General features: G+C 38.5%; 1 protein-coding gene across 33 annotated transcripts; it reads right to left on the bottom strand.

Moving 5' to 3' along the window:
- Positions 1-402: 402 nt before the first annotated feature.
- On the bottom strand, positions 403-12,836 carry LOC127085938 (transcription elongation factor SPT6 homolog). Of its 33 annotated transcripts, none has more exons than XM_051026498.1 (20): positions 12,639-12,836; positions 12,472-12,528; positions 11,800-11,914; positions 11,632-11,701; positions 11,456-11,531; positions 11,173-11,281; positions 10,914-11,064; positions 10,560-10,754; positions 10,344-10,469; positions 9,778-10,158; positions 9,571-9,681; positions 8,714-9,481; positions 7,235-7,379; positions 5,958-7,117; positions 5,659-5,865; positions 4,852-5,194; positions 2,374-3,729; positions 2,188-2,280; positions 1,043-2,094; positions 403-921 (listed from the first exon to the last, which is right to left on the bottom strand). In XM_051026498.1, exons 1-19 carry the CDS (start codon positions 12,682-12,684, stop codon positions 1,085-1,087), a joined length of 6,519 nt encoding a protein of 2,172 aa, XP_050882455.1. In that variant the 5' UTR covers positions 12,685-12,836; the 3' UTR covers positions 403-921; positions 1,043-1,084. The 33 variants fall into 33 exon arrangements, with proteins under 33 accessions (XP_050882455.1, XP_050882456.1, XP_050882472.1 ...); XM_051026499.1 differs by lacking the exon at positions 2,188-2,280 and adding an exon at positions 2,281-2,373 and having other exon boundaries at positions 1,043-2,187; positions 2,467-3,729; XM_051026515.1 differs by lacking the exon at positions 2,188-2,280 and adding an exon at positions 2,281-2,373 and having other exon boundaries at positions 1,043-2,001; positions 2,467-3,729.
- Between the last annotated feature and the right edge of the window lie 252 nt (positions 12,837-13,088).

Here is a 13,088-nt window from a genome sequence, read left to right as displayed (position 1 = left end):
AATAAATAACTCTTTGCCTTGTTTTTCACGTGATATGTACACTTTAGTTTTTCTCCTCTTTAATGTGGAGAACTATATTTCTTTAGAAAAAAAGAAATATGTCCTGAGAGTGTAAAATTACACCATCAACCAATGAGACTCGTGTATCCTACCACATCACACTTTTATTTTTAAAATACTATTATGATTTGATAATATAAAATATTTTGATTGTATTTTGACTGTACACTACCTTTAACCTCATTTCTTTATCTCAAGAAACTTATTGCTCTTTCCTTGTTTTAGAGCATCAATGGTTGTCATTTTCTTTTAGTTAAAAACCCTCGTGTAGTATTCTCCAAGTCCAACATTTTGTCTTTTTGCATGCCCCACCCAGTGTTTCCACCCGTCTATTAACCCTCGTGACCAAACAAACGCATGTAACATACATTCAAGTGAAAGATAATTCCAAACAGAGAAAACCATTGAACATCTTATCAATTGGGTGGACAAGAAAGGGAGGAAGTAGTTTATGTAAAGAGTAATATGAAAAAGTTCCCTCAAGATGCATATGACTGAGGAATAATAAACTAGACTGCAAATAATACCAGCAAACTTCTAGAGAGGAAATTACCACCCGGTAGGAGTCTCATTAGCATCAAGGAAATTGTTACCAAATTTTACCAATAGTCTCTCTTCACAACTACTATCACCACAAGAGGTAACTGCATTCTTAGCATGAGAACGAACCACTTCATTCAGAATAATGATTTCAAGATACAGCCACCATTACTAGCAAGTGAGCCACAAACTTCCTTCTTTTATATTTCTTTTTAAATGAGAGAAGATGGCGGAGAAGATTTTGTTACAGGAGAGGAACCATAATAGGTTTTCACAAAATGCAACCATGTCATAAAGCATAAAAACAAAATAACACCCAACCTGTTATTATGAAAATAAAATAAAAACGGGAGTTAGCATAAGTGGTGAGATCCAGCACAAACCCTTAATAAAAGCTATTGCAAAACAGAACTTTGAAATTAAAATATATTAAAATATACACCTGTAAAAGATTAACCATCATATAAACAGTAGGCATTGAACTTCAACTAGTGCTGGATGGGCATTCTCTCGCAAAATGCCCAGACTCCCCACATTTGAAACAGTTTCCACCGCCGCCGCCCCCATACCTCCCTCCACCACCTCCGCCACTGCCACCCTCTTGGGTGCATTCCCTAGCCATGTGACCAGACTCGCCACATTTGAAGCATGCTCCACCACCGCCACTACCCCTCCCTCCACCTCCTCCACCCTCCTGGGTGCATTCCCTAGCCATGTGCCCTGACTCACCACACTTGAAGCACACGCCACCACCTCTTCCGCCTCCTCGTCCACCGCCTCCCCATCCTCCTCCACCTCCACCACCATTCTGGGTGCATTCCCTAGACATGTGACCCGACTCACCACACTTGAAGCACGCCCCACCACCTCTTCCGCCTCCTCGTCCACCTCCACCACCCTCTTGGGTGCAGTCCCTAGCCATGTGACCTGATTCACCACATTTGAAGCACGCCCCACCACCTCTACCACCTCCCCGTCCACCACCACCCCTCCCTCCACCTCCCTCTTGGGTGCAGTCCCTAGCCATGTGACCCGATTCACCACACTTGAAACACGCCCCACCACCTCGTCCACTTCCTCGTCCACCACCGCCTCCATAGCCACTGCCTCCGCCTTCTGCTGTATTATTTTCTTCATATGTACTACTTCCACCCCAACTTTTACCCCCACTCCCTCCAGTACCTCCCCATCCACTTCCCCCATTAGTCCCTCCCCATCCACTCTCACCACCAGAAGGAGCTGCATTCTTCCAATGACCAGAACTCCATCCAGAATCTTGATTTCCAGATCCAGTTGTGACTCCCCAACCACCTGTTGTATTGCTTTCTTTGTTAGTACTATTTCCACCCCAACTTTTACCACCAGTTTCATTTCCAGATCCAGTTGTGACTCCCCAACCACCTTCTGTTGTATTGCTTTCTTTGTTAGTACTATTTCCACCCCAACTTTTACCACCAGTTTCATTTCCAGATGCAGCCGTGACTCCCCAACCACCTCCTGTTGTATTGCTTTCATTGTTAGTACTAGTACCACCCCAACTTTTACCACCAGTTTCATTTCCAGATCCAGCCATGACTCCCCAACCACCTCCTGTTGTATTGCTTTCATTGTTAGTACTATTACCACCCCAACTTTTACCACCAGTTTCATTTCCAGATCCAGCCGTGACTCCCCAACCACCTACTGCTGCATTGCTCTCTTTGTTAGTACTATTTTCTCCCCAACTTTTACCACCTGTTTCATTTCCAGATCCAGTTGTGACTCCCCAACCACCTTCTGTTGTATTGCTTTCTTTGTTAGTACTATTTCCACCCCAACTTTTACCACCAGTTTCATTTCCAGATCCAGCCGTGACTCCCCAACCACCTCCTGTTGTATTGCTTTCATTGTTAGTACTATTACCACCCCAACTTTTACCCCCAGTTTCATTTCCAGATCCAGCCATGACTCCCCAACTACCTACTGCTGTATTGCTCTCTTTGTTAGTACTATTTCCACCCCAACTTTTACCACCAATTTCATTTCCAGATCCAGTTGTGACTCCCCAACCACCTTTTGTTGCATTGCTCTCTTTGTTAGTACTATTTCCACCCCAACTTGTACCACCTGTTTCATTTCCCGATCCAGTTGTGACTCCCCAACCACCTTCTGTTGTATTGCTTTCTTTGTTAGAACTATTTCCACCCCAACTTTTACCACCAGTTGCTCCCCATCCACTCTCACCACCAGAAGAGGTTGCATTCTTCCCATGAGCGGAACTCCATCCAGAATTATCATTTCCAGATCCACCATTATCGGCAGCTGTGACCCCCCAACCACCTTTTTCGGGATTGCTTTCTTCATTAGTACTATTTCCACCCCAACTTTTACCACCACTCCCTCCCCATCCACTCCCACCACCAGTTCCTCCCCATCCACTCCCACCATTTGAAGTACCAAACCCACCACCATCGTTGACATCAACGCTATCATCATGAGAGAAAGAGCTATAGCTAGAACCACGTCCACGGCCACGGCCTCTTCCACCTCTTCGCCCACCACTGCTGCTCCACCCTCCACCTCCACCACCCTCTTGAGTGCATTCCCTAGCCATGTGACCTGACTCACCACATTTGTAGCATGAACCACCTCCCCTCCCTCCACCTCCACCGCCCTCTTGAGTGCATTCCCTAGCCATGTGACCTGACTCACCACATTTGTAACATGCTCCGCCACCACCGCCGCCTCTCCCTCCACCTCCGCCACCCTCCTGAGTGCATTCCCTAGCCATATGACCCGACTCACCACATTTGTAGCATGTTCCACCACCACCCCTTCCTCCACCTCCGCCACCCTCTTGAGTGCATTCCCTAGCCATGTGACCTGACTCACCACATTTGTAGCATGTTCCACCGCCACCCCTCCCTCCACCTCCACCACCCTCTTGCGTGCATTCCCTAGCCATGTGACCTGACTCACCACATTTGTAGCATGTTCCACCACCACCGCCCCTCCCTCCACCTCCACCTCCACCACCCTCCTGAGTGCACTCCCTAGCCATGTGACCCGACTCACCACATTTGTAGCATGAACCACCACCCCCGCCACGACCACGACCGCGGCCGCGGCCACCCCCACTGTCATTGTAATCTGAACGGCATAAAATAGATGTCAGACCAACCAAAGTACACAAACAAGAAATGGAGTATAAGTATCAATAATGTTATCTCTTGAGAAATATTATATTCATAGAATCTAAAACCCTCCAAACTAAAGATCATCTTTTGCCACTTTCTACCAGGAAGGAATGTTTGAATGAGTAATGGTAACACATTTGACATTATGATAAAAATGAATGTGTAATGAAATAAAAACAAATAAACCATGACGACAATATAGTTTCCAGAAGAACAAACTGGCTGAGAAACACAAATAAAAACTTAATTTTGATAACAGTACAACAATACTTATGAAGATGAAATTTTTTTAGCATGCCTGAAACAAAATAGCCATAAATGTTTCATGACATGTATGTATGCAGTTGAAATATGTCACTTTAAAAAAAACTAAAAGTCATGCCATGAAGATAACCACTATGAAGTTGGGAAGTTAATCCACCAACCACTGCCATTCATGTTCAGCATTCACCAAATCTTTGAAAGAAAAGCAATTTCCAACACATAGTATTGATGTTATGTAGACAGCTTATACGGATACTATTCATTTTATTTTTATAACACTATATTAAATATGCATTATATGGAAGTAATGATCTCAGGACGCACATATAAAAGCAAACAATATAGAATAAAACATAAAATTAAATTTATAATGCCCCATACATTATCCAAATTTGTGTACACCAATAATGTAATAGTTAAGGCGAAAAGGCACTGTTTTATTATTGGAAAGTTGGGAAAGGCTCATTATGTTTATTAGTGAAAAGAGAAGAATTCAGATAATTATAGGTTCACAAACAGCCTTAGCTTCAGAGCTATAAAAGAAAAATAGAGGAATCATGCATGTGAGGCAATTTCCGAAATGAAGAAGGTTTTAGTACGAATGAAAATAGTAAGATCAAGAGATTGTGATACTGCACAATCTATGCAGGGCCCTTTGCTTATCAAATAAATTTAAAACAAGTACTATAAATTTGACTAATTCCCCAAATTTAAATATATTTGTAGGAAATAAATTTAATTAAGTTAAAAAAACATGTCAAAATATAGAATGTTAGCTCAAATGAGTAGATGAATAGAGATCTTGCTTAACCTTTTGATTGGTCATTTGCTCGTGCAACATTATCATTGATATGATTTTGGAAATATGCCATCAGCTGCTCAACATTGTTGAATATTTGCTTCCTGAATTTGAATCCTTTTGGATGGAGAGCAATATACTCATGATGTGGATTTGTACTTCTAATGTAAGACAATATAAAAACCCCAGGATGCTCAAACGAAATGCCAATGCCATATGGTATCCTGTTTGGATATTCCTCCTTCTCGTGTTTCAATAGTTCGTCAACTTCCGCTTTGGTGCCCTTTTTAAATTTTCGGAAATTAATCAAATCTTTCAGATGAACTACCAATGGGTTGACATAGAGTTCAATAACCTGTTGTCAGAGCAGCGGAAATTACTGACTGAACAAATGAAGTGAATTTCTAGATAAACAAGTGCAAACAAAAAATCTTCTCAAGGTAATAAATTCTTCCTGATCAATTTAAAATTAACAGGTGATTCAAGAGTCTCATAATCTAATACTAATTTACAAACATGTCCTAAATGTATTGCCATTTATTTACTGTGCAAAAGATATGTATATGGTATAAATATAAATAAATAAATACACACACACACACACACACATATATCATGATATCAAAAACCATAATCCCAGAATCCTTGACCTTAATATCATGACATCTTGCTCGAGAAGACATAAACACGCACACTGAGAAGAAATTTCAACTTTCAAGAGTGGTAAATTGATATGTATAAACCCAAAAGTGAAACCCCGTGTAAAAAACAGACATCAAGAGAATTAGGCCATCTGATATCTGAGTTAAGGATACTGACCTTATCTATGCTCTCAAATATTTCATCTCCTACTTTTAATGTCCTTCCAAGTTCAACCAAGCTATTCATATCATCACTCTTCTCACCTTCCAAAATGTCTTTGTGCACATAAAGTGCGTCAAAAAATTTAAGAGATAGGGTCAAATAACATAGACCCCTTGAACTTGGGTGGAAGATAAATTCCCCAACGATCTTCTCTGCAAGGAACTATTCAATAGAGAAAAGGTGAAATAAATATCTCAATGAAGTGACTGGAAATGGAAATTAAATTAACACAAATATCGAGCAACAAATTGTACCTCCTTTGCCTGATCTGCAGTTATATTCTGAAAATGGGGATGAGAAATTTTTCTCGACAAGAAATTTTTATTTACATCCTTTTTGTCTGTTGACTCTTGTTTACTTAGCAAGTCGAAGTTTCCTTGACAATAATAGGGATCCATGTCGCGGAAACTTTGATCACCAACACTCTTCAATTCACTCACTTTACATGTCAGATTAACCTGGCATCTACTCTTATCAATTAGTTTGATCTTGCATTTCAGCACAACGCCTTCACGCAATTTTTCAGTCAATGGTATATCCCCAATATCATCTGAAAAGTCCTCCTTAAACAGTACTCCAGATATTCCAGATTCAAGCACACAGAATGCCTGACGAGCCAGCACACGGCGAACTGTTGCCTGAACTCTTTCTCCTTCAATCAGTGCAACCCCTGTTTCTCCAGTTACCATGTAGAACTCATCCTCTTGAGTCGGTTCCTGATAAGGACTTCTGGGATCATTAAATCCATGGACTAGTTCCATCTTCATGTCAAAAAGAGTAACTCTTTTGTATTCACCTTTTTCAGTTTCCATTCTATCAGCATATTCATTTAGATCAAAACTCTCTAGCAGTTTTGGTTCATTTTGAATACATTCAATTGCATTCACTTGGGTATCATTGGCATCAGCATAATGTATAGTAACAACAGCTTTAGCTAATTCCTCAGCAAGACTATATGACTCTGGATGAATTCTCGTACGGTCAAGGATATTGCCAGCAGTATCAATAAAATTTGGGTCATCACCAGAAACCTGTAAAAAACCAACAGCATTGCAGAAAACCCTTTTTGTGTTCAGTCCAAATTTAGCCAAGTCCTTCCGATTTCTCACATCTGTACCTCCAAGTAGTTCTCGGTGCAAAACACCAGCTTTCGTGGGTCCAAGACCAGAAACAAACAGCAACGGTGCCAACAGCCAGTCATGTCTAATTCCCATATTTATGTCTATACCTACTTGGTTAGTAATATCTATCATGATCCATTCTATCATCTCCATTTTCTCATCACTTGATAGGAATCTCTCCAGAGGGTTTAATTTCCAAGACAATACCTCTTTATTGACTCCACAGAGAGTTGCAACCATTGCCAGTGGATTTAGAAGGTAACGTCCAAGGGCCACAGCTCTCTTTACAATGCCTACAAAATTTGAAAACTGTATAACTATCCAAAAAGAAACTCCTAAATTTCAGGAAAGAGATGATAAAAACTTAAAAGTAGAAATGGAGGCTCAAAAAAAATAATTAAATTGATTACCATATTGTCTGGGGAACTGGCTCATTGATATCTCTGACTCTTCATAGAGATGTGGCAAGCCTTCGTCCCCCAATACAACTGCTGGTAGTCCATTCATCTCTTGACTGACGTCTTGAAAATTGTCCTCAGACATCATGGAAATAATCTGAATGATAATAATTAATAAAACTTATTGAATTGTAGTATCTACCAACAAAATAAAGGTGCCAACTTGTGCATAATATTAGGGGTGGCAAACGGGGCATGCCCGCCCCGTTTAGGTCCGCCCCACAAAACCCGCAAAAAACGGAGTGGCGCGGGCATAGTAGAGGATGTGAGCATTAAAACTTGGATTGCCCCACACAAAAATGAAGGTGGGCCCAACGGGCCCTGAACCTCTAAAGCCAAAAAGTCACAAAAACGAGGCGAGTGCTGGCATAAAACCTTGACTCGGCCAGCAAAAAGTGTGGGCAAAAAGGGCATGCCCGGAGGGCCGGGCCCGTTTTGCCAGCCGCACATAATATAACTAAAATAGCACAAGTAACACTAAGAACCAAAGATGATTAACATACAGCATCAATGTTACCTATTAACAAAACAGATGACATATAAAACTGTTATTATATGGGCGAAAATTAATAACCTCAAATGCGTGATTGCAAATGCAGAAATAACGTTATAAATAACAGGAACTACAACTCATCAAGGAAGTTCAAACATAAAAGGAATTACTCAAGTAAACAAACCAAACCACATTTTCAAACTGATGTGAAGTCTTAGATAATAATATGTTTTCTAAAATGTGGCATTGGTGAAATAGTTATAGAATACACACACATCATATTAATATACATTATCCTTGTAACAAAACAAATTAAGGGTATCTCACAGCCACAGGGACTACACTCCATAATGCACCCTACATTAATAACCAGTATTAGCCTTCATATCAGCAATATACATCATGCAACCCGAGACACTCATAACCCTAATAATATCACTAAATTACTACTTATATCCCACATACCACCAAACTAGTACTTACAACCCTAAAGCAGCAAACTACTACTTCTAAGTTCTAACTCTAGTACTAAACTAAACTGCTATTATAACACAAATAACACTAAATTCCACAATGGTTTAGCCTTAGCATTGCATACTGTATTAACTACGAAGTTTACCCTTAGCATTCAGCAAGGCACTTGCTTCCTTCCACATGAAACTCAGAAAATTGAATGGTATATGACGTGCAACCAAGATATTAGAAAGAAAATAAAAACAAAGAAATACAACAAGAACATTTGTGTAGTGCATTAATGTTTCATTTGGTATCTACAGGAATATAGTTTTCTCTTATTGAGAAGCCTGCACGCCAGTTCAGGATACGGTAACAATTTCAGTCTAACCATAAAATCCCATCACTCTTTATGGTAAGATGTGATTAAACTCGAATAGTACATAAAAAAATGGTTCATCCAGTATGTCGTAAGAGTAACTCACCTCATTGATGTCCTCCTTCAACCTTATACAGGTCGCATTGGCAGCTCCTAGTACAATAACCTTTGGTCGATGAATTGTTAGGAACTTGAGGACACACTTCTGGTCACTTTTTCTGCGCTGCTGATCATTGACATTCTGAGATCGCAGTGTCAGTGACCCGGCATGCATTATATCAACCAACTCGCCTTTAGAATCCAACATGACAAATGTGGTACCTGGCTTACCATTTCCCCAGCAACAAGCCACTACTCCCCGCTCTTGTGCAGCAGCATTGTCATTGTTTAGATACGGTGCCACAGAGATTCTGTTCCAAAACTGCATCCCATACTTCATTAATGAGCAGATTTTGGCCTTAGCATTTAACAACGCACGTGCTTCCTTCTCCATAGATGGCAAAAGAATGCTTGAAATAGTATCCTGCACGATTGATTTACGCTGCTCATTCCAAAGTTGAGTAGATGTTCCTTCAGAGTCTTTGAGATAAGCATCGTTGAAGATCGCCAACAACTCCTTTACAGCATCATCAGGCAACTTTATTTCAACTTTAAGAAGTTCCTCTTCTTCACCCTTCTGAATGAGAAGCCACTGAGAATCCTCAAACTTCAAGAGAGGTTTGTCCTTCAGCCACTTAAACCCAGCAAATTCATGAAAGGAATCTATTGCTATATTTCCTTTCAATGTAGGGCTAGTTGATACTAAAGCCTTATCCATAAATATGCTGCGGACATGTTTCCTGAAAGGTATCTCACAGCTTAACATCAAGGAAGCCTGAAAAATAAAATTTTAGTGTAAGCTAAGCTATGACAAATTAATTTGATAAACTTTTGGAGAACCAATTGATAAACTCAACAGAATACCATGTGCCTGGCGCCTTTAAGTACGGCTTCGGAAGTTCGAAAAGTTTCACATGTATATATTGCAGCCATCTCCTCTGGAGATTCCTCTGGATCTTCTTCACTGGCAACTCCCTAGTATACAAGAAAATCTCCAGTTATCTATCAATCAAAAAACAAAATAGAATTATGAAAATATTAAGGCACGGGCCAACAAAAGCAAAAATTTACCACTCTGTTAAGAGTAACTAGAGAACTAAATTTCTCAGGATTTCCAATTTTCCTAGCAAGTGAAGATAATCCTGCCTTTCTGCAATCGGAATAGTATGTCTTCATCAGAGGCCTTTTATAACCACTACTTAAGAACTCATCAGCTGGTGGAAAATACAAATTAAACTTCATATCAACATCATCAATCTCTTTCTCTGTTTCAGCCTTCTCGAGCATATTGGTGATCGAGTCAAAAATCTGCTTGTGGAAACTGGATTCCTCGGCAAGGAAAGACATTTGGCATTCATCCTCAAAATGTTTGTTATAGTATCTTTGGAGCATGCTCTTTCGTTTCTGAAGATGTAACCATTTTATGTCCAATTCCTTGATTATCCAGAGTATCTACACTCAAAATAGACCCATTCCGTCATGCTCTTATACCGTTATGCATTAAGTTTTCTAATTCACTGAATTTACAATTTTAACTATTTATATTTTTTCCAATGCAACATATAAATCCTTTAAAAAAAATGCAACTACTTCTAGCTTAATTCATACCATCAATAAAAACACAAAATCATAATTACCTTGTGCCAGTTCAGTTTAGGTTTTCCCTCACCATCATTCAATAATGTGCTTTCTGAGTCATCCTGTTTACCATCTCTCAGAAGACTGGGGCATTGTTCTTTACGGTACATGGCAATAAACGGAATCTAAAACGGAAAAAAGAAACTTAAGAAAACTAAGGAATTTCGTCCGGCGTACATGACCCAAAAAAGTAATTTAAATCATGTAACTCTTACATCATATTTCTTTATATGATACAATTCCAAGAACCTAACAATATCCTCTCTATTTACTGAATCACCTAGTCCACAGGATTTGGCCTCACTGAAGAAAGGATTTATGTTGGATTCAAGTTGGCGTAGTATCCAAGAACTTTCTTCTTCAATACTCATTCTGTCAACTGGAATAGATCCTACAATGTCCTCAATCATCTATTGAAATTAAAGAAAGATTAAATTTAAATCGTTTGTAGAAATTAGAGGTAGATTAAATTTAAATCATATGTAGAAATTAGAAAAAGATTAAATTTAAATCACAATTATGATTGACAATTGATATATTAGTAATTAGCAAAAAACATTGAAAGCAACCTGTATCCTCTCAGGTAAGTCTGAATCAGCAACAGAGTTACCCTCTCCAGCTACGTCCATATTTTTAGGATCATTGCCTGACTTGCCAGATCTATGTTTGGCTTCTTTTGAAAGCGAAGATGAATGTTTCATGCCTTTAAACTTTTTTGGTCTATAAGTCAAAAACAAAATCCAATATTGAAGGGCTAATAATATCAAGACACTATAAAAACTATCAGTATATTATCCAGTCATTCATGTTACTCGTGATATAGTATACCTGAGAGAATCTCCCTTCCCATAGATAGCAGGCTCTTCGTCCACTATAAAATCTGACATATCATCTTCAGAATCATCAGTCACATCTTCGAAAAGATCATTAAGAGATCCTGGATGATTATTTAAATTTAAATTAATTTACAAACAATAGTAAACGGAAAAAAAAAATCCAGATGAAAACTGAAATATATAAGGCAGACTTGTTCCATTGTATGAAACTTGAATTATCATAAAAAAGGGAAGCAAAATATAAGATGATGAAACAACAAGCTGATACTGATCACCTTCATCATCAGAAGATTGTTCCATCGGCTCGGTAACTTTGCCAGTCTTTTTAAGCCTCTTCAGCTTCCCATCATTCTATGAATACCAAATGAAGAAATAAGATAAATTATGAAAAGCAATATCTCGGATGCTTATAAATCATTGAAGTACCAGCTAAAAAGAAGTAAAAGCTAACCATTTTTTTCTTGTTCTCACGGATCAATTCAAGATCATCGTCATCAAGAACAATGTTTTTTGACGATCTCCTGAAAATGGGTAACAAAAACACAGTATTGAGTCAATGCTAACTGATAAGCAATGCAGAAATGTGAACTTGCATTAAAGGGTAGGAAAATATAATAACTTTCTCTTTTTCTTCTTTTGTGTTTGCTTAGGATTATCTTCTTCACCGCTATCTTCCTTGTCTTCATCACTACCAACTAAAAACCCATCCACCTCAAACTCATCCATGTCTTCTTCTACATCACCAAGTCAAGAAAAACTAAATCGTCAAAACATTTTTCCAACAACATACTCAGTAGTACTACTGTCTCACACCACCTATAAATCTCGCATACTACCCAAGCTCAGCATAAAAATACTCTATAACTAAAAAATATGACACGCATCACTACAATTAATAAATGTAGCACAAACACTTGCGTCTCATGCCGGAGTCCAACACTCATGACATTCTATCACAGTCACATGCAGATTCTTTTAAATTTCAATCACTTGCATTTTCTTAGATTATTACCATTTTCTGTGTCCATGTAAGTGCTTCGTAACAATTAACAAGTAACATAAACATCTTTCACATATACTTAAAAAATCACAAAAATACAAACAAAAATCGTTTGATCATATTAAAATAAAAACAGCATCATTGCATATACGGTATAAAGAGCATTATTACATTTTTCACTTATACTTCAAAATGTTCAAAAATCAACACATGCAATAATAACTACACAACAAAAAATTGAAAACAAATACTAAATGAATTCTTTCACTGAAGCTGATTGAATGGAATTACCGTCATCGTCGTCAACAGTAGAAGCTAATTTCCGTTTCCCTTTCCTTAGGATTTTCTCTGAAAAACAGAAACACGAATCAGAATCATAGAAATGAAATTAGTATCAAAAAATTCGATGATAATTGTAATGTGCGTAGCTAGTGAAATGCAATGTGGAGATTTTTCACCTTGTTCATCTTCTTCGGGAGTAGATTTTTTTCTTACTCTCGCCATCGTTGCGAAAATGAAAAACCCTAGCTCTTGAAGAAGGGTTTCAGAAGCTATGCAGAGAGCGAAATGAAAATGAAATTGGTGATTGTGGAAATGGAGAGAGAGAGTGAGTGTGAGAGTGAGGGGTGTGTGTTGCGTGTGTCGCGATTCGCGTTTTTGTGAAATTAAACGGACGAGATTTTATGGACGATCGTGCCCTTGGTTTTTTGGTTTATTTACTGTAATGCCACTGGGGTATTTTATTTGAATTGTGCCATGAAATGAAATTACTAATGAAGTTTAATTATGACAAGTGGCAATATGCATGTCACGCTTCCATGTGTATTTTTTCATTTTTTAATTATTTTTATTTGAATAATTTATTTATCATTTATGAAAAAAAAAATATAGATGGTAAGTTACATGTA

This window comes from Lathyrus oleraceus, chromosome 5 (assembly GCF_024323335.1).
Source record: "Lathyrus oleraceus cultivar Zhongwan6 chromosome 5, CAAS_Psat_ZW6_1.0, whole genome shotgun sequence".
Taxonomy (NCBI): Eukaryota; Viridiplantae; Streptophyta; class Magnoliopsida; order Fabales; family Fabaceae; genus Lathyrus; species Lathyrus oleraceus.
This window is presented reverse-complemented; position numbering and strand designations above follow the sequence as displayed.